Raw genomic sequence first — 21,393 nt, forward strand, 5'->3', positions numbered from 1 at the left:
TTTTCCTGGTTAAATAAAGGTTAAAAAAAAAAAAAAAGGAAAATGAACAACTGTGCTGTTTTTCTTTATGACCCATTAGGGTCAAGACAGCAGTGGATAAACAGTTTTCCTAAGACCACGGTGGATTTGGTCGTCATCACATAATCTCTCTGAGAGCCTATTGCTGCCTCGTTACCTCAGGGGGGCAACTCCCAAGCCCACACAGCTCTCAAACAGCTAAATAACTTGTGCGGTTACATGTAAATACTGTATGTTGGTGCATTGTAGAAACTGATTTGGTCTTTATTTGACAGCTCCTCAGCGTGGATTTATTGGACGTTCATATACATAAATGTATTGGAAAAAATTACATCTTCAGGACGGATTAGGAGAAGATCACTGGAAAGTCAATTGGATTTGTGCAATAGGTGAACTTGAAATAGCCCACAATGGACAACTGCTGCTGGCAAAGCCAATGACTCAAGGGTGCTGCACAGTGATCGACATGTATGAGAAATTCTAGTTTAAACAGTTGTGTTTTAAACGATCTTTAACTAAAAAAAAAAAAAAAAACTAACTATGGGTCAAACGCAGAGTGAGACTGATAGCGAAGTGACTCTTCAGAACATTCAGGAACTTTACCGCAAATTTGCCAGTGAATGTCCAAGTGGAAATCTGCATTTACATGAATTCAAGAAAATCTTCGGGATTAACAGCCAATCTACAGAAGAAGAAGGAGCATATATGGAGTGTGTTTTCCGGTCCTTTGACACAAACAAGGTAACGTAACAGTGAATAAAGTAAGAGTGTTGGACGTCTTTGAAGATAATGTACAGTTGAAGTAGGTGGTAGTTTTATGTACGCTGCCTTACAGCCTTTGTCAGTCTTTGCTGAAAGCAACATAATCAAAAATTGTGTCCGTTCTTCTGTCTCTTCTTAGGATGGAAACATAGACTTCTTGGAATATGTGGCAGCAGTACACCTTGTTCTTCGAGGAAAGCTGACGGATAAACTGAAGTGGTCTTTTAAGGTTTATGACAGAGATGGAAATGGCTGTTTGGACAGAGGAGAAGTGAAGCACATAGTCAAAGTAAGTGTTTTATCATCTGTTGTATTTGTTAGTTAGTCTCATGCTTCTGACATTTTATTCTACAACCTTTAAAAAGAAATATTTAGACAGGTACTGTAAATGTCTAATATATTGAGTTTTCATATTTTAAATATATATCCTTACAAAGTAAAAACACATCCAATACATTTCATATAACATTTAATGTAGCTCTAATATATAATATATTTAACGTGTTAGACACTGAAAAATTTCCATACATTTACATATGTTTCTGACTTATACAGAATGCATTTTTAATATATAAGTATGGTATATTTAAGCATGTGACAGCTGGTCTGTGTCGCTTTTTAAAAACTGTACCTCATTCCAGACTTATTTTATCTTCTTTTTTTTTCAATTGTACATACTTCAACTACAATAGTCCTGGTAAGCCAATTTGGTATTTACTAAAAAAAAAAAAAAATTGGAAGGAATACATTTAATTTTTTAACTTTTAGTGTTTTAGCAAGGATGTGGTATTTTTGCTGTCCAACCTGGACAGTAGCATCACTATGGTTTTTTCAACCAGAATAAAGCTGCAGAGGTGAAAGATATAACCAAAACAGTAGTTCTTGCTCCTCCACCTCAGTTTGGGTTCAGCTCCAAAATCTTTTATGTTAACATGCCCAAATTTTCCACATAAAATTAGAATGTACATAACTAAATTCTCCCTACAATAACTCAGCCACATGAGCTAATATTAAAATCAACCTGCTACTCAGTCAGTTAGCCAGCGAACAGTCAAGAGTGTGTTTATGCTTTGTCATCAAGCACAACTTTGTGTTTACATTTGTCCAGTAACTGCAGTTTATTCATAGCATTTACCAGTGTTTAATGTCTGGCAGTATTTGTCAGGAGTGATCAGTGTTTTCAGTAATTTCGTGGTGTAACTGAGGCGATACATAACAAATATTGTGGAAAAAAATCTCTTTGACAAACCAAAAGTTATGACATTTGCCTGCTTTGTCAGTCAAAAAACTATAACAGCAATCACAAAAGTAAAACTAAGGCTTTCAATGGACATATGATCACAGATGAACATAGGCCCTGTTCAGTTCTGACCTAGACATGCATCCTGAGTCCTCTGTTCACTTGTGGAGAACTTGAAAGCAAGATGGGAACACACTCAGGACATATTAAGATAAGATATACTTTATTGATCTCCCATTAAAATGTACAGCAGCACAAGACAATATATAGGGAAGAGTATTGCATTCACACAAAAAAATAAATTCGGCTCTGTTCTTCTGAATTAAAGAGATAATTATCTCGTAATTACGAGAAAAAATAAGTTCAAAAAAAATTTGGCGCTGTTTTTCTGAATTTACGAGATACTGTTTTCTGAAAAAAAATAAAATAATTTTTTTGCTCTGTTTTTCTGAGTTACGAGATACTGTTTTCTGAAAAAAAAAAAAAAAAATTGCTCGTTTTTCTGAATTTATGAGATACTGTTTTCTGAAAAAAAAAAAAAATTGCTCTGTTTTTCTGAGTTTACAAGATACTGTTTTCTGAAAAAAAAAATAATAATAATAATAATAATTCGGCTCTGTTTTTCTGAATTAATGAGATACTGTTTTCTGACAAAATTAAATTCGGCTCTGTTTATCTGTGTCAGTGGGACAGTGGTCCCTGATCCAGGCAGGAGCTTCTTCTACCTGTGCTGCTGAAAACCCATGGGGGAGCGTGAAGTTGTTTCCGTTCTTGTAACCGGTTCCATTTACGGATCATGGAACTAGTTTGTTTACAGAACTCAGAACCAAGCTGTGCTCCGACCTCCAAGCCCCGCTTCGCACACATACCTAGCCCTCCAAGCGCACCGGCATGCAAGCCCGAGAGGAGCCAGCGCTCAGAGCCTGTAGCCCGGCTTCCTGGAGGGCACGACACAGTGAAGGGAGTTGGCATTAATCAAGTCAAATAAAATGACATTCGACAGCATTGAAGAAAATATAAAAAGCAGAAGAGTGCAAATGTCTATTAATTTATTTGTTGGACCTGATGGAAAGCATTACTCAGAACTAGATCTGTGGAGGAGCGGCTTGGTGTCCCGGTTCACCCCCCTCAGACTGCTTTCTACCTGGACCTGATGGAAAGTAATCCGGGGGGGGGGGGTGAACCGGGACACTCACTAAACAGGTTAATGTGACCCAAGACAATTAAGTCAAATCCTTCCTTAGAAATATGTTGAAACAACTTTTACAAATTAAGTCGCAGCCATACACTGCAAATAAGTAATAGTGACGCCAATACTTTATGTTCACTCAACATACTTACAGTTAGTTGGTTCAACAAAATTGTGTCTTGCTAAATGACAGGATTTTAATTAGGTGGAAAAAAAATTTTTTTTTGAGTGTATACTGGCCACCATGGACTGGTCGAAGGTTTTGAGGAGCCCAGACGCCAAATGACCTCAGTGTCCTCAGGAATAACATCCTGCTCTTTATATTGGTGACATATTAAGATCCAGTCACTCAGGATATGGTCAGAGGTGGTCTGGGATGTGAACGTCCTCTTTTTTTTTTAGCAGTCTGAACTAATAGATGTTGATTTTAGATGACATGTTTAGTGACAGTCAGAGTAATAACAAAGAGTTTTAAAGGCACATTCAAATTAAATTACAGGTGTTTCATATGACAAATGCTAGGAGCAGCCAAAAGGTTGTCCACAGTTGTTTTATTTTTTGTTTTTGTTTTGTTTTTTTTATCCACAGTTCATATACTTTACTGACATTCATGTACATACTTTAAGTACAAGAAAATTCACAAAATAGTCTGTTGCATAAAAGAACATTCAATAAAATAGAGTAGCATATTGACAGTTACAGAGATGGGAGGAAGTCATGTATGTTCAGCAGCAGGTAAGCCTCAGGTCTTAACCTCTGGGTCTCAAACAAGACCTAAGGATATGTGCGAAAGGTCAAAAAGGCGATTTCCTTCTAAAAGCCAAGTGAGTCATTCAGGTCAAATAAATGATGCAGTGAGTTATATGAACGTCTGATGATCTGACTAAATTATAAATTGAGCTATCAAGGTTAGATTAGATTAGATTAGATTAGATTAGATTAGATTAGATTAGATTAGATTAGATTAGATTAGATTAGACTTTATTGATCCCACAGTGGTGAAATTCAATGGTCAAGGCAGCAACAGAATAAAGTGAAAGAAAAAAAATTGCATGCATAAATATAGTGCAAAAAACAATAGTAATAATAATAATAATAATAATAATAATAATAATAATAATAATAATAATAATAATAATAATAATAATAACAACAACAAAAATAAAATAAATAAATAAATAAATAATAATAATAGAACTAAACAGACTATATACATATTTACAACAGAGTGGAATTGCAAAATGCCAGACAGTACACTACAAGCTTCCCAAATGAACAACAATCATGAGTGTCTTCTTGGTAGTTCTTGTTGGTTCAAGTGGACTAGTTTATTATTATTATTTTTTTTTTTTTTTTTTTTTTTCAATATGTCATCTCTCATCCAAGAGACTTCTTCAGTTCTGACTGGTGCTCAGAAATTAAATATAGCTATCAAACCTAAAATAAACTCAAAAATTACTGACAGTGGCGGAATATAATGCAGTCTTTCAGTAATCATTTGATGGCTTTAAACTTTGCTTGATGTAATACTAATGACAGATTACCTTTTCTGTACTCAAACTACTCAAACGGAAATACTGATATTAATATTGTATTACTAATACATTTGTGCATTACTATTCTATTCTATTCTATTCTATTCTATTCTATTCTATTCTTACTGTGTATTGCTACTGGATTTGTTCTTTTTTATTCTCTGTGTCTTGTTATGATGGAAGCTACTTTACGATGTTGGACACACTGCACTAGAAATCCAGCAATCTTGTCTCAAAAATCAAATGACCTCTCAGTATGATTCCAAGCAAAAAGTGACTAAAGTTACATTGAATCAGGTGAATTAAGTCCTCAACCTCTGGACATTTAAGGCATATTCTATTGATTTACACTGCCAGTCCGTGCATTGGGTAACAGACATGAAAATATTAACTAAAAGCTGTTTGCTACAGTCTGTGAGGAAACATTCCAAAGCCAGCCTTTTACACTTGAAATGAATGACTGTGCTACATTTCATTTGACTTGTTTATAGAGATACCAATAAGTTAAACACCATGTTTTTCCTCGTAGCTGGCTTGAGGCAAGAAGCGTAAAACCCCCACTTAAAACTGGACTTGCAGGTGTGGCCCTTTGGTCTCCTTGTACCTTATATCCATACATTTACATTTACATTTACATTTATGCATTTGGGAGATGCTTTTTTCCAAAGCAACTTAAAGGGGAAGATAAACAATTAAGTTCTCTCTCTCTCTACTTCTTTTGTAAAGCACCTTAAAACAACCACAGTGGACCAAAGTGCTGTACAGAAGAATAAATAGCAACCAAAATAAAAGAATAAAATACAAGAATAGATACACTAAGTATATCACTATTCACTTTTCCATTGACCCTCAAATTGCGCAAATATAACTTGCACATAAAAATTTACCTAATGGAAAAATGACAATTTCCCCAAAACTCTAATTTTTTTATTAAAAGTTTTTGCGCTGGCAAGAGGGGGTTTTTATATTACGCAAAACTGCAATGGAAAGACCTTTTTTCGCAACTAGAGTCTGGTGAATTGACAGACGTTACAGCAAGTGAAGAAGAAGAAACTTGTTGCGGTATGTGTGGACACACCAGGAAACCCAATCATTTTTTAATTTAGTACGAGATAGAGGGGTAATATATAATGCTGTGTTCCAGGCTACCCATAACTTGTGTTTTTCCAACCTTCAACTGGTGAAAATGCACTGGAATGACAGTCAAACCTGTGACTTCCCACCTGTGAACTCGTACTAGATGACGTCACGTAGGAATGGCAGCCCCCATGGATGTGGTGTTTATGCAAATTGTTTATTAAAACAAGGTATTGTTCTAATGTTATTAATTTGCAAATGTTCAGCATAATCAGCATCTACTCCAGCGTTAGCTAGTTTTCTGTCCATTGAGTGCAAGAATAAATTTAACATTTTTATTTATTTTATTAATTTAAACAGCTTCTCTTGCCTTATGCACCATTTTTCCTCCTCTGTTTCCCTCAAATAAACAAGGAGCAAGCACCTTTGGCGACAGAAATTATTGTAAATGAATGTAACATACGGTCCGACTGTCACGGTCTGTGCCTGTGTGGCCACCGTCTCCTCCCTCTTCATTTTATCACCCCATTATCCACGATCTGACTCACCTGCTGTGCGCTGCACAGCTGCAGCGCATCACTCTTTGCCTATTTAAGGCTTGGGGTTGCAGCTGTGCAGCACTGATCCATTCGTCAACGCCGCCCACTCTTCCCATTCTGTTCATCTACTACGGACTCTGACAGTCACCCAGGTTTTGTGTTTTTCCGTTGTTTTAGTTTTCATTTATGTTTAATAAATTTGTGTTTTTTCCCTTCAGTACCGTGCACTTGAGTGCTCTCATTTCCACCCTTGTGACAGAATGGATCAGCCATACCTAGACTCAGCCGGTGCGGAAGGGACCTGTTTTTCATTTCTCCACATTTCAGTTTTTTATTCGCCTTTTTCTTAGTTCCCCTCTGTACCGTCGCTCTGCGCTTCCTGATCCCTTGCCCGGCTTTTCCGAGGTTCCCTTCGTCTCCGCTCTTGTCCTCAGCACCAGCAGCTCTGTGTCTCCAGTCCGGTTGGTTCGTGTGATCCCGGAGCCGTCAGGTGCACACCCCGTCTTTTCCTACTGGTGCATCTCTGTCTCCCGTCTGTTTCCTGCCTTGTGCTCCCAGCGTCCTATACCGTGTGCGGACCTGGGCCTTTACGGGGTCCGGGTTCTTCTCTTGTGTCTTCTCCCTCGTGTGTCTATTGGTTTCAGTGAATTCATTAGTTCTGATCTGCCTGTCCATATGTTAGTTTGTTTGTTCTGCCTGTTTTATTCGTTCTTCTCTGTCTCTCTCCATCCTTGTGTGTAATTCTCAGTCAGTGTGAGTATTTCCCAGTCAGTGTGAGTGTTTCTCAGTCAGTGTGAGTGTTTCTCTGTGTGTGTGTTTCTCTCTGTGTGTATTTTTTCTGTGTGTATTTGTCTGTGTGTATTTATCTCTCTTTGCATTTCTCAGTCTATTTCTCAATCTATGTGTGAATTTCCCAGTTTATGTGTGCTTTTTTTTGTTCCCTGTGTTTCTTCCGCCCCTATATTATGTGCCCTTGGTGATTTTCATTCTGTTATTCCTCTGTCCTTAAGTTCACTCAGTCACTTTCATTTTTTTTTACGCCTTCCTTCCGTCCTGTGCTCTTTGTTTTTTTGTTTTTTTTATTTGTAGTCTTGTCATTTTTTTCTTGAACATGTGGGTTCTATTTTCATGTCTTGTCATTTCATGTCCTTTAGTCTGCCCCATTTTTTTGGTTCTTCCTTCCCTCGTTCCATTATGTTCTCTGTCGTGGAACCTTTGTTCCTTATCTCTCCCATCAGTCTGTCATTCCTCTTTGTCCTTTATTTCTGTTAGATTTTTTCCTGTTAGCCAGCTAGATTCTGTTGGTCTTTTCCCTGTTTGTCCTTTGGCTCTTTTGCAGATTTCTGTTCTGTTCAGTTTCTCACTCCAGGTTAGTTCTTCTCTGCAGCTCAGCTTCTGTCTCTGCAGTTCAGCTTCTGTCTCTGCAGTTCAACTCTTTTTCCCTGCAGCTCAACTCTTTTTTTCCCTGCAGTTCAACTCTTTCTCTGCAGTTCATTTCTTCAGTTCTCCACTTGAGTTCAGTTCATCTCCACAGCTCATCTTTTTAGTTCTTCACTTCTGTTTAGGTCTTCTTCACAGCTCGTCTCTTTAGTTCTTCCCTTCTGTTCAAGTCTTCTCCAAAGTTCTTCTCTTCACTTTGGCCCTTTTCCTCTTTTCTTCGGTTCAGTTCTTCTCCTCTGATCAGTTTCTCCTTAGTTCAGCTCTTCAGCTCTTTTCCTTCGTGTTCTTCAGTCCAATTTCATCTTTCTCTTCAGTTCAGTACTACAGATAAGTCCCTCTGCCTGTCCATGTCCCTCAGTCTGCTTGTGTTGCTCTGTCTGGCCTCAGTCCCCTTTTCCTTAGTACCACCTGGAGGTTAGTACGCCGTCTGGTAGTTTCCCCCCCCTCAAAGTCCGGTTCTGCCTGGCAGCGTTCCTGAAGTCTGGTTCCATCTAGCAGATTCCCTGAAGTCTGGTTCCGTCTGGCATGTTCCTGAAGTCTGGTTTCGTCCGGCAGATTCCCTGAAGTCCGGTTCCGTCCAGCGCGTTCTCCTGTCTTAGTCTTACCCCTCGCGTTTCCCCCGTCTCGATCTCGCCTCTCGTATTTCCTCCATCCCGGTGTCATCCTTCGCATGCATCCCGTGGTTTTTTGTTTTCCCCTGTTAGCCCGTAGTCCTGTCAGCCCTGTCTCAGAGTCTGGAGTCCTGTCAGCCCGGTCTCAGAGTTCTTAGTCCTGTCAGCCTTGTCTCAGTTCATCAGAGTCATGGGTCCAGCCATAGTTCAGTTCCCGTTGATGTCTGTAGTCCAGTCATAGTCCTGTCTGCCTTGTCTCAGTCAGAGTCATGGGTCCAGCCATAATTCAGTTCCAGTCAACGTCTGTAACCCAGCTATAGTCCTGTCTGCCATAGCCCTGGAGATCCATGAACCAGAGGATTTTTCCATGTCCTGTTCTGGAGGATTTTCCATGTGATGTTCCGAGGTTTTTCCATGGCCCGGTTTGGAGGTTTTTCCATGGCCCGGTCCACCACATCCTGGTCTGGAGGTTTTTCTACGTCCTGGCCCGGAGGTCTACCCTGAGGTTCTTCTGCCCGGTTCTGCGGCCCGTCTGCCCGGAGTCTCTTCATGGCGTTCCACCAGGAGGCTCTCCAGCTGTTTGCCCTGCGGCTTTCCATGCCCCGTTGCCAGGATGCCCCCTATGCCCCAGGATGCCCTGTTGCCAGGATGCCCTGGTCTCTGTGGGGGCTTTTTGCATCTCTGGGGATGTCAGGAGCTGTCCCTTGGGGGGGGTCCTGTCACGGTCTGTGCCTGTGTGGCTGCCGGCTCCTCCCTCTTCATATCATCACCCCATTATCCACGATCTGACTCACCTGCTGTGCGCTGCACAGCTGCAGCGCATCACCCTTTGCCTATTTAAGGCTTGGGGTTGCAGCTGTGCAGCGCTGATCTATTTGCCTACGCCACACACTCCATAACCCGGACATTCTGTTCATCTACTACAGACTCTGACAAGGTTTTGTGTTTTTCCGTTGTTTTAGTTTTCATATATGTTCAATAAACTAGTGTTTTTTCCCTTCAGTACCGTGCACTTGAATCCTCTCATTTCCACCCTTGTGACACTGACATGCTGGTTTCTTTACATCTAGCTACTACACTTCCTTGCACTCAGGCAGTTTGGTGTGACTTACCTGGAATGTTAAAAAGTCATGAGTTGTGGTTTGAACTCGTAACTTACGGGATCAAAAACGGCCTGGAATGCAGCATAATATCATGTCATGTCATAATCTCATGTCATCTCATGATAATAAATAAACAAATCATCGCATTTGTGATTTAATGGAAAAACCGACATTACGCACTTCTGTTTTTTTCGACACTTAGTAAATATCGGTAAAGTTTTGCGCAGATATCCAATGGAAAAGCGACTGTGTTACATCAGCCAAATTCATTCAGCTCACTTGTGATAAGTGAATGGAAGGGCTGACTAATTGATCAATCCCCAACAACATCTGTGGTATCATTTAGCTACTTGTTTGCCTACATCTTCTTTGGTGTATTTATTTCTGCATTTTTGTAGAACAAAACATTTCTTGATCTTGTCTTTACCACAGAGCTTCATTCAAGCCTCTAACCAAAAACTTAGTGATATACTGAGATAAAATCAGGAAGTAAAAGAACTGCTATAATGCATCTCCTTAATGTCTGTACGATATAATGCATGTTCTCTCAAACAATAGCTTTTTTTATTCTTTTGTCTGTTCAGATTATTTACAAGATAAAGAACCACAATAAACCAGGTGTGACAGTGAATATCGAGGACATCTGTGATCGAATATTTGAACTGGTGGACAAGAATAAAGACAGTGAGTTTAAAGTTGATAGTAATACAACATCCCCATGTTGTTTGAGAGATTTTAGTATTGTTGTTGTGTTTTAGTGAATAAAAAAATGTCTAATTGTCCATTATTGTGTTTTTCTTGTCTAGGTCAAATTTCTTTAGAGGAATTCATTGAAGGGGCTGAAAGGGACCCTTGGGTGATGGAACAGCTCAAACTGGACATTGGACCCTGTGAATGGTTCAATTTACAGCAGGAGAAGAAACCCTGACTTGAAGTGTACAGCTTATGTGTAATATGTAATGACTAGAGACTATGGGATGGAAACTCTGCCTTTGGCCATCATCAGCCCCTGTGTTTACACACTGTAACTCACTCATCCCAATTTCAGGGTTTGTGATACATCAAACACAGGCTGCATATGGGATAAGGTTGCTGTCAAAATATTTCTGTGCATAGGATAGAAATGTGTGCGTACTAGCCTACAGTTGTGCAAGAAAAAAAGTTTGTAAACTGTTGAATGAGTACAGTTGCACATAAAATGTATTGTGTGTATTTTATCCATCAAAATACAAATGAATAAGTTTTAACAATGAGAATTACAAACACGGAATGCAACTTTACGATTGCGCTTTCTACTTTACGAATACGAATTCACCAACGTGACTCTGCTGTCAAAAATACGTCACCACTTCAATGGAATTTATTGAGCAGAGGATCAATTTCACGCTGCATGCGCTCAGGTTCCTTCTCTGTGGTCAGAACAATAAACAAATAGTTTGATTTGACCAGATTTCATTCTCTGACTTCCATCTTACACAGTGATCTTGCCATAGAAAGGGAACCTGAACTCATGTGCAGTCTGAGGAATCAATGTATCTTCTGCTTGATAAATCCTGCTTGTGAAGTGGTGATGTAGCTTTCACAGTAGAGTCACGTTGGTGAATTCGTATTTGTGATGGAGAAAACGCAGACATAAAGTTCCATTTCGTGTTTGTAATTCTTGATGTCAAAACTTTGTCATCCTATTCTGATAAAATATACACAATAAATTTTATGTACGATTGAACTCATTCAAGAGTTTAAAATATTTATTTTTTGCACAACTATATTTATTTCTGCACTATAGGCTAATATGCACACATATCTGTCTTATGCACACAAATATTTTGACAGCTTCCTTACTCCACACCATCATGTAAGAAAATGATGTGTGCTCTTATTTGGTCTGGGAGAGATGGATGCTCAGTTCAGTTAATCAGTTCAGTTAAGGTGCATGAGCGACAAGGACAACTGTGAGATGGAGCCTTAGTCTCTTATTAAGTTACTTTAAGAATCTTGACACTTTTCGTGTGGACAATAGCTCCTGAAGAGGTTCTGAAACCTTAGACAGCAGGAAAGCTGTTATATTTCAGAGATTATTTTTCCTATTTTGTTTTTTATATTTTGCTAAACTGTTGCATGAACATCTCTCATACTCGCATACAGTATGACAACAGTATCACAACAAATGACTAACTAATTGTATTACATATTCTAGTTATGTGCATGTTTATTCTAATTAGACATTTTGTTAAAGCCCAGAGTCACTCATCAAGATCAGATATTATTGGCATATTATTATTTGGTATTAGTTTTCTTCAACTCATTTTTTTTCCAAAGTTGGAACAAAGTGTTCTGTGATTTTACTTTTACTGTGAGACAAGAGGCAATAAATGTGTTTATAATTACGTGTTCGATATATGACCATATTAAAGCTCAGAGGTTTGGGACAACTATACCATGATCAGGATGAATCTAAGAAACAGAAATTGTTTTGGACTATACTCATTTTAAACCTTGTTTTTTGTATTTCACTGCCTAGAAACAACCAGTCTGACCATTATCCTTATAATCTATGACATATTATACCAATTTGTTTGGCCAAAAACAATATATTTATAGTGCTTGTTGTGTATGCTTTATCTCATTATTCAACTCATTCCCCAAAATGAAATGTTACGTCTGAACCATGGCCTATGTGCAACACATATTACTGATATGTTTCTGTATTTTAACCTGTCATTTAACTTTCCAACTATGTCTACTGGCGACTCATATATATCTATATATATATCTATATATATCTATATATATATATATATATATATATATATATATATATATATATATATATATATATATATATATATATATATATATATATACAGTACATCCCTCAATGACAGATTATGTTGATTTTGCAAGTATCTGTAGTTTGCAGAAAAACACAATAACAATGTTTTAGTCTGGTGGCTAGGTTGAATAACTGTCTGTTGTTCCTGTAGGAATGATGAACCAAAATGTCAATGATGAAAATATTTTTTTACATCATTGATTGAGTGGGTGGTGTCAAGTAACTACTGCTTCCAAAACATGAGGTGAATATGTTTCTGGCCAACAGTCATTTTTAATTAGGAAAAAAAAAAAAAAATACAGGTAAATAAATAAAATAAATTCCTAAAAAATTAGCCAAATGGTGCTTAATAGCAGCAATACTAGCATAGGGACTAGCCAGTGTATTTGAAGCAGTGTATGATGTTCGTCACCAATTTTTCATCAGATCTGTAAAACCCAAGTGCTAGCCAAAGTATCACAAATCCATTAGTTTTATGCACCTGAATCACTCCCCTCACAGTGAACAAATTCGAAGTTGACTCCATCACAAATAGTCCTTTGTTTACATACCAAACCGAAACCAAACCGTCACTCAGCCCTTTTCAGCAGCAGCTGCAGCAGCAGCTGCAGCAGCAAGAGGCAATGAAGCCATTTCCATGTTTGTTGCTGCTGTGGCCATAGTGAGGCTGCGTGGAATTCCCATTCCCACAATGGACTTCGCAACAAAATTTCTGAGAAAGCCTGAGTGACATATCAGTTTGATATGTGAACAAACGGACTGCTTGTGATGGAGTACATTTTGAAATTGTTCACCGTGAGGGAAGTGATTCAGGTGCATAATCACAGAAAGACGGATTTGTGATACTTAGGCTATGACTCCGGTTGTACAGATTTGATGAAAAATTGGTGATGAACATCGTATACTGTTTTAAGAAAGACTTTTAGCATAATGTGTAATTTTCTTACCTTTATTCATTCTGTGCCTGCTTTAAATGGAAAACATATTATATATACATGTCATGTTTTAATAGTTTTACAATTTGAAAATAATAATGGAAATATGTGTGATGAAACAGAAGACAAAGCATGTACATTTACACAATAAAGATCAGAATTTATTTTATTCTATTTTATTTTATTTTACATGTGAGGGATACAATATGGATCTTGACAACATGACATATCATGTAGTTTTTTTTAACACATGATATGTCATGCTGTTATCTTGGCTGCTTCTGGCTATCCATTTCCCATATTGTCAAGATTTATTATCAATAAATTCATTTTACAACCCTGTTGTGCTGAAAATAAGAGCAAGTCCTTCAGTATGCTTTACCTGTGTGTTAATTCTGCTTACTTCCTGGAGATTCTAATTAACAGACACACCCAGTCTTGTTTTGTGACTCATTAGTGGGTCTGTCCGTGCTCCATTACATTTTGGTGTCCCCGTTACGTGGTAACATGTATTTTGTCACATGTTACCGCATAATGGGGACACCAAAATGTAATGCAGATAGCATGGACAGACCCTAGTATAGATACTGAAGCCTTGTGGGAGCTTTTACCGTATGGCTTTAGCTTTTTGTACTATTCTTAGCGCTTAAGGATCTTTACCTAATGGTATGAAGACACTAGTGCAACAGACACAGACGTTAATGGTTTAATCTCACGGACCGTCACTCATATTGCAGTTTTTCTTCTACTTTATGTTTCACTTATTTTTTGAAGGGGGAATATATTACAGATATCTTACAGAGACCTATATCATGTCCACTTTTACTGCTGATCAGCTTTCGGTAGTATGTAAAACTTGAACTGATACTTCATATAGACTGTTGTTTATGTTTCAATGGGTGGAGGGAACTGTTTGTGAAGGCATTGGATGTCAAAGCCTACTGTTTGTTAAAGAGTCTTAAAGGCTAAGACAGGCTAAATCCATCCAGTAAAAGACCCACAACACCCTATAAGGTCTTAAATGAATGGTATCAGTTATATGCCTTCATCCAAGTTTTATTCAGCTTGTACAAGGTAATTTGTATCTCAGTTTATGTTTAGGGCTGTTGTTGGGATAATTTTCAACATATTTTATTTTCACTGTCACTATTAGTTCGAATTATGGAGCAATATATTTACTGACTACTTAATGAAAAGTTTCTTCTCTATACTAAACTAACTATCAAAGCAATGCTACACAAATTATGTTATTATTATTATTTGCTCATTGAGCTTATTTATTATACATTTGAAATGAAACTGCTAACTGTATACTCTGGAGGATTCTTTATGTCGCCTTTGGTAATAAAAAGGATAAGTGCTCCCTACAGAGCTGTATAACCGAACCGGAAATGAAAAGCTCATTATCTTGGATGTTTGTTTCCTCTGATAGTCTGATCCAACACATCAAGTTTCAGTATCTAAAAATAATTGGTCTAAAACTTCTCTTCTTCTGCAGACATCCATGAAAAAGTGCAAAATATCATATTTTGCCACAAATCTGTGTTTATGATACTAATGTCTAGGGACTCCCCGGCACCAGCACCTGTCAAATTGACTGGGCCGCGCATGCGCACAGAAACATTAGATGTCTGTTGACAAACGTGACCAACACATATCTCTGCTTCATTCGCAATGTCGTCCCAACACAAACCAAATGCAACTTTACACGGATTTGTGCACGGAGCGGAGTGTTAAGTGGATGCTTCATGACCTTTTAAATAGGGTAGGAACCCAAAAACAGTCTTTTTCTGCATATAACTTGGTTGATAAAGCTATCTTAACAAGTGGACAGTCGAGATGTGGTTGACTGCTAGCCGTTAGCAATTAGCAAGGAAAGTTAGCGTAGAAGGCTAGGTTAGCGTTAGCTGTATCAGGTAGCCCTTTAAATAACTCACATCTAGTACAACTTTAGATACCGTATTCTTGAAGAGTTGTGACGCCTTTGTGTTTCAGATTATCCGCAGTACATGTTTGTCAGTGTATCACTGTTTTCTCAATGCAAACTAGCATTTAAGCTAATGTCATCACGTCGCCTAGCTCGGGACAACTTGAAGAAAAACTCTGTTAATTTAAGGTCCTCAAAGATTTTTTGAAGCTGCGTTATTCAGATATATATTGGGGGATTTTCAGCATCCCAGTTTCCTCAAATGTTTGACTGTTTTTGGTCGATAAATCTGCCAGAATGTAGGTCGTGCACTTCTGTTTTGCCTTGCTGCCTAGCCCCCCATTTTCCTTTTCTAACTTTCCATCACTGCGACTTGCTTCAGAGTCCAACACTTCACAATACGACCAGACGTGACATTCCTATGCGTGAGAGTTCATCTGATAACTTTACCTTCTCCTAAGTAAATTGGACAGAACTGGTTTACATTAGTTGTATGTTGCTGAATTGCATGAAGCTCGATGAGTCAGAATGTAAATGACAAGGAGACAGACTGTAAGCATTTCGGGATAATATTCTTAGATAGCCGCTGTGGTATGTACACCAGAACCAGTCTGACCTGATTTTTCTTCAGAATCACGTGGGCTGGACTGTTCACTGAGCTGAATGAATTTGTCTGATGTAGCACCCTATCAGTGTACTTAGTGATACACTAGGCGTTTAGTCCTGACCAGCTAGTCTTCCTGGTTGTGTGGATATAAGCTACAAGGAGACCAAAGGCCACACCTGCAACTCTGGATTTAAATGGTGGTTTTATGCATTCTTGCCATTCTTGCCTGAAGGAAAGGCTATGAGGGAAAGGCTATGAGGGAAAACACGGTCTTTAACATATAGATTAATGTCGGAGTCTGCCTTGTTTGTCAGGTCTCCTGAGGTGAAGTGACCTGGAAACCTGTGCTGCTTCCACAGGCCGACAGCCTGACTATAGGCCTGTTCAGAGCTGCCATACCTTTGCCCTGAACTATCTGATCACAAGTAAACTGGTCTAATGAAGGTGTGAACCTGTGATCACATAAATACAACACTTGTCATATGCTACATTACAAAGCCATCATATTAAACTTGTAAGGAAAGTATGTGCTGTGTGTATAGGCTATAGTTGAGGTTGTGGTTTTGTTTTTGTTTTTTTAATTTTTTAAAATTTTTATAAAGTGATAAAGGGATATCTGATCAGAAGCGACCACCTGAGATGCATTTGGAGATTTATTTTAATGCTAGATGTAGAAAGACACACATAGAGCTGTTTAATTTGAGAACAGATCACTCAAGATGCTTTTTAAATGTTTGAATGATTGAAATGATGTCCTGCTCTGGGAAGTTTGTCTCCTATTGTACACATATGTTTGTGACAGTAGTGGATGTTATACCTTGTAGAGCCTTAAAGACTATGTGAGGCTGAATTCATACTGTAAAAGATTCCATAGGAATCTAAGAGAGTGACTAGAAAGTCAGCAGCTCTCCCTGTTCAACTAGCCAATAAGCTTTGATCAACATAGTAAACTGATTATCAGTGGTTACCATGTGTTGATAAGGAAGCTCATTTCCTCAAAAGATCCTGTATGTCAAAATACTTTGTATTTTTGAAATAATGATACTCTTATTACTTTGAGATACAAGTTTGTATTTTCATAAAATTCCTCATTATTTTGAGAAACTCATGTTTTTCCCCCCTTTACAGTAGTTGGAATGGGCTTCATAATATCAGTGATGGAATTATGTAAAATATATTATTTTCTTTTTTCATATATTTATTTACTTAAAAGAGGCATCTAGATTCATACTGTCCAAACAATCAGCAGAGTAATATCTAGGGCAGACTTGGTTGTCAGGTTGACTGGTGAGCTGACCTGGAAACCTGCAGTACCTAGACGATTATCTCCAGTTCTAGGATGCTCATTAATATTTTAAGAAAAGAACAGTGTGAGCCCGGCGAAGAAAAGAAAGAAGTTTGACCTCATTTTTAAGTGTAATAGCAGTCATAGTCTTTGATGAATGAACTGTGTGTAAACTGCCTCTGATTACATTAAGTTCTTGTGGTCTGCTTAAGTCTTCATTGCAGTTTGTTTTTACTACTTTGTTAAAATAGTTAACATGGTAATAAAGTTCATCTGTACTTTGTTACGATGCTACTTAGTTAAGTTTAAAAAAAATATTTTTTAGCATCATAATTGCTTGAATTGAAAGTTGCAACAAGTTTTAAAGATTAATTATTTGTGATTTCTGACTAGGCCTAATTTATGTAATTTATGTGTTTTCCTTGTTTCTTTTGCTGTAGGTCTAAACTAAAACCATGCTGAAATGGTTTTCCGGTGATGAGGGGGAGCCTGGCTCTGGGGTAAGTATAAATGCTTAGTCATGTGCTTATTTCTCACCACTTGAATGGTCGCATTGTAATCTATGGTGTTTTGGCATTCCTCCTGTTAAATATGTGCCTTGTAAATGCACACCTAACCTGACCCACGATGCTTTTGACCAATATTTAGAGCATTTATGACTAAAGATCAGGGTTCATTAATGTTTTCCTGGACAGCTTCAGAGGGAACCCAGTGAATGCTCAAAGGATCAGGACTTATGTGGACTGCTGAGCACAGGGTTTTGACTCAGACTGTCAGAGCTCATACTTCCTGTGAGGGGGGACCACAGCTCCATTTAAAATCCCCTTCAACCCCATTCCATTGAACTCTCCAGGCCGCCTAGAAGTCGTGTAAAAACACACACTGATGTCATTGATATTTTCAGGGTCACAGATTTGTGGCTATATTTGTGTTCCATGGTCATGACACATCGACAGCGACTTTTGTCACGTGTCTAAATAATACCTTCTGCAACATTAGGAACCAAAAGCCATGCTGCTTTTTGTCACAGTCTCTCCTGTCTCCCCAGGACTCAGGCTCTCCCCACAGATCGCCTGCTGCCGGTGGAGAGGTTGCTGTGGAGGAAATGGCTGATCGGCTGGCCCAAACTGAGCAGCTTGTCACTCAGCTGAAGGAGATGATTAGAGAGAAAGATGCAGCACTTCGAGCCAAAGATGATCAGCTGAAGGTAAGGACGGTTTCCCCTGTGTCATCACAAGGCCTCACTTCAGTATTCTACATTAGTCCAATAGTATAAGGTATAATAATACTTGTCTACTAGAAAATACTGATTTAAGACGGCCATTGTTGAGTAGCATGATGTATTTCAGTCATCATCATCAGTTTTCAGACAGTTTTGTACTTATTTCTATACAGTGAAGTCATTGCAGTGTTTAAGTAATTATTTGTGTCAACTGCAGATGTTACTTTCTATAAAGCTACTATTGTAATGTCTGAAAACATGATAACAATGATATTTTTGCCTCCAAACCTGGTTATAATAAGAGGTCTTTTACAATACTAATGACTCTTTCTTCCATTATAACATCAATACTTGCATTACATTTCTCTTGTACTATAGTAAGTAGATGCAGTTCTGAGGCTTATGTGACAGTATTTTTTCTGACTGTTGAGATGAATTATACAACATAACGGGGCAGATTTACAGACATGACACTTAATCTATAGTAAACCTGGGGGACTGTTCCTAATAGTTACAGGCTGTAGTATTTTAGTTGAACCCTGTCTAGTTAAATATTAAACCCTTAAATCAAAGTCTACTCTACAATAATAAAGAATGGAGTGTGACATTGGAGTTTAGCCATGGCGTAGCAGTATTTGCTAATTAATAACATTTCAGAAGATTCCAAATTGAACGGATCCTGCCAACCTATATCAAATGTCCTGGCAAACTGACACATTTGAAAGCATTTTATACACTTACGTCTTCAGCACAGCCTATTACACACAGGTATTGAAACACTGCAGTCTACCCAATTGTCTCAGGAGGTAAATTGTGTTATCTGCAAAGAGCATTGATTTAATTAGGTAATTTTTGCAATTTGGTATGCCAAAACAGTAGTAACCAGCATGTTGTTTGTCACTCAGGGGGATAAAGAAGCATGTGAGGCAAAGCTGTCGAAGTTACGTCTCCAGAACAAGGCCAAGGTGACCTCCCTTACTGCACAACTGGAAGAACTGAAGAAAGAGCAAGGAAACCAAGGCACAACAACACCCACCAAGAAGGTACACTCAGATACATCTGTTTCACGAGTATCATCATTATGACAGACAGAACAATATGAACATCCCATTGGAGTCATGTTCTGGCTTGGCGCTGTGTCTGGTGTCATTGTCATCTTCGTTAGCAGTTTCTTCAGTTTTCTCCTTCTCCGAATCTGGTACTCAGATTCATTTCAAATTTTATATGCATCTAAATCTAATTAATTATTTCATCACACCTAAAATGAAAAGTAAACAAATGAATACTCAGCAGCCATGTTGGAGACTTGTAATCACATGGATTCAGATCACACACACACGTTTTTGAAATGCACAAACATTCCAACCTTCTGGGGCAAGGTTCGCTCAGCTCTTTGATTTAATTAGTTGAGTTCTCCTCCAGTGAAAGTACCACACAATTCTATTGGGAGATTAATCTCCTGCATCAAGACCACAGGATTCAACTTGTTATTGATTCTCAATAGAACATGCTGGTGAGATACAGGGCCATTGGTCCTATTTTTCTTGCTTGTTTGTTAATTTTTTCTCTTCTGCCAAGGAAACAAAAAAAAATCTATAAATATTAAAAATGAATTTATATAAATAACTGAACAGAATTAAAGTCCGTAGGCTTTCATCTCAGCATCTTTGAATGAAAGCAAATTAATTCATAGAAATGTATAAAAACAAACATGACATTTGTGTTGCCATTGGTGAAATGTCATCTTAGTTGCTGACAGTCAGTGTCGGTCAACAAGCGCTGTCTGGCTGATATAGTATATAACCATCTATGCTTTTTACCTCTGGTATTGTTTGCCAACAAATCAGGCTTTAACCTGCCAGGTTCTCAACTTTCCTCACATGTAACGTGATAACTTCAGTCCTCAGCAGTTGTGTGATAAGCAAGTAGTGTATATTCATATTCATTCAAAGCTTGCTGAAAACTGTTGCCTCTAGCTTTATAAAGAATGGGTGTGAGTGTTGAAACTCGACGCTTCACTGAAAACATTAGTCTACTTCATGTATGTTGTCTTACAGTATTTCAGTTTCTATTTACAGTCACACAAACTTGGGGGCACCTGCATCCCATAGACAAACTAAAATTTGATTGAACTGTTTTTTTTGCTTTTTCCTGTAGGCAACATCTGAGGGAGGAGAGCAGGCCTATCGGGGAAAGATTGTCTTGCTGAAGAAGAAAGTGGAGGAACTTGAACAGCAGCTTACACAAAGAGAAGAAGAACTGGAAACTAAGGTAAATAAACTTTATGTCCTACTTCAGACTAAATGAGATAATTTCACACATAATCTGATAGACTGGTTAAAGTAATCCAGTGTTTTTACTGCCATTATAGTAGAGGGGCACCCCTTCCCCTGAATGTCAAATTAATTAGGGGCTCTGGCATCGACACGAGCCCCTCTCCCCTCTCCCCTACTGCAAAGCAATGGGAGAGAGGGGCTCGTGGCAAAGCCATGAGCCGACAATTACTCTTCCACTCGTTTATACTTACTATTATTAGGGGCTCAGGCATCGACACGAGCCACTCTCCCCCATTGCAAAGCAATGGGAGAGAGGGGCTCATGGCAAAGCCATGAGCCACCTATTGTTCTTCCGCACTTTTAAACTTATTAGGGGCTCGGGCATCGACACGAGCCACTCTCCCCCATTGCAAAGCAATGGGAGAGAGGGCCATCTATTGTTCTTCTGCGCGTTTAAGTTTATTATTAGGAGCTCGGGCATCGACACGAGCACCTCTCCCAATGGGGGAGAGGTTTAGTAGTAGTAGTAGTAGTAGTAGTAGTAGTAGTTATCATAGTAGTAACAGTAGTAGCTGTAATAGTAGTAGTATCAGTACTCTCACACACACACACAGCGTTGCTATGGACTCTACAGGGTTGCTATGGGAGGAGAAACATGTCAGACTGATTAGGTTTATTGGACACACCTGAGACATAGAGTTACCACGGAGACGGCGCTCCACTTAGACACACACAGTGAGACAGACACACACAGCAGCATTTAGAGCAGCTGTGACTGGATCAAAACAGGTCCC

The 21,393-nt window shown here is 38.5% G+C and overlaps 2 protein-coding genes across 3 annotated transcripts in view; both read left to right on the top strand.

Moving 5' to 3' along the window:
- Positions 1 to 210: 210 nt before the first annotated feature.
- On the top strand, positions 211 to 10,636 carry LOC115437393 (guanylyl cyclase-activating protein 2-like). Its single transcript, XM_030160624.1, has 4 exons — positions 211 to 759; positions 920 to 1,069; positions 10,099 to 10,198; positions 10,321 to 10,636. The coding sequence occupies exons 1-4, from the start codon at positions 559 to 561 to the stop codon at positions 10,440 to 10,442; spliced, it is 573 nt and encodes a 190-aa protein (XP_030016484.1). The 5' UTR covers positions 211 to 558; the 3' UTR covers positions 10,443 to 10,636.
- A 4,288-nt stretch (positions 10,637 to 14,924) lies between these two features.
- Positions 14,925 to 21,393, top strand: part of LOC115417067 (golgin subfamily B member 1) — a 50,175-nt gene continuing 43,706 nt past the window's right edge. For both annotated transcript variants that reach the window (XM_030131030.1, XM_030131031.1), the window contains exons 1-5: positions 14,925 to 15,047; positions 17,542 to 17,601; positions 18,150 to 18,308; positions 19,229 to 19,366; positions 20,481 to 20,594. In XM_030131030.1, the coding sequence (XP_029986890.1) occupies positions 17,557 to 17,601; positions 18,150 to 18,308; positions 19,229 to 19,366; positions 20,481 to 20,594 (456 nt within the window). In that variant the 5' untranslated portion in view covers positions 14,925 to 15,047; positions 17,542 to 17,556. The remainder of the gene's footprint in view (positions 15,048 to 17,541; positions 17,602 to 18,149; positions 18,309 to 19,228; positions 19,367 to 20,480; positions 20,595 to 21,393) is intronic.

Source organism: Sphaeramia orbicularis, chromosome 3 (assembly GCF_902148855.1).
Source record: "Sphaeramia orbicularis chromosome 3, fSphaOr1.1, whole genome shotgun sequence".
Lineage (NCBI taxonomy): Eukaryota > Metazoa > Chordata > Actinopteri > Kurtiformes > Apogonidae > Sphaeramia > Sphaeramia orbicularis.

Bases quoted from the DNA above. Each gene is read 5' to 3' on its own strand.
- LOC115437393 (XM_030160624.1), top strand. From the start codon at position 559: ATGGGTCAAACGCAGAGTGAGACTGATAGCGAAGTGACTCTTCAGAAC. The intron at 760-919 runs GTAACGTAACAG...GTCTCTTCTTAG, and splicing joins GGTCCTTTGACACAAACAAG to GATGGAAACATAGACTTCTT. The intron at 10,199-10,320 runs GTGAGTTTAAAG...TTTCTTGTCTAG, and splicing joins GGTGGACAAGAATAAAGACA to GTCAAATTTCTTTAGAGGAA.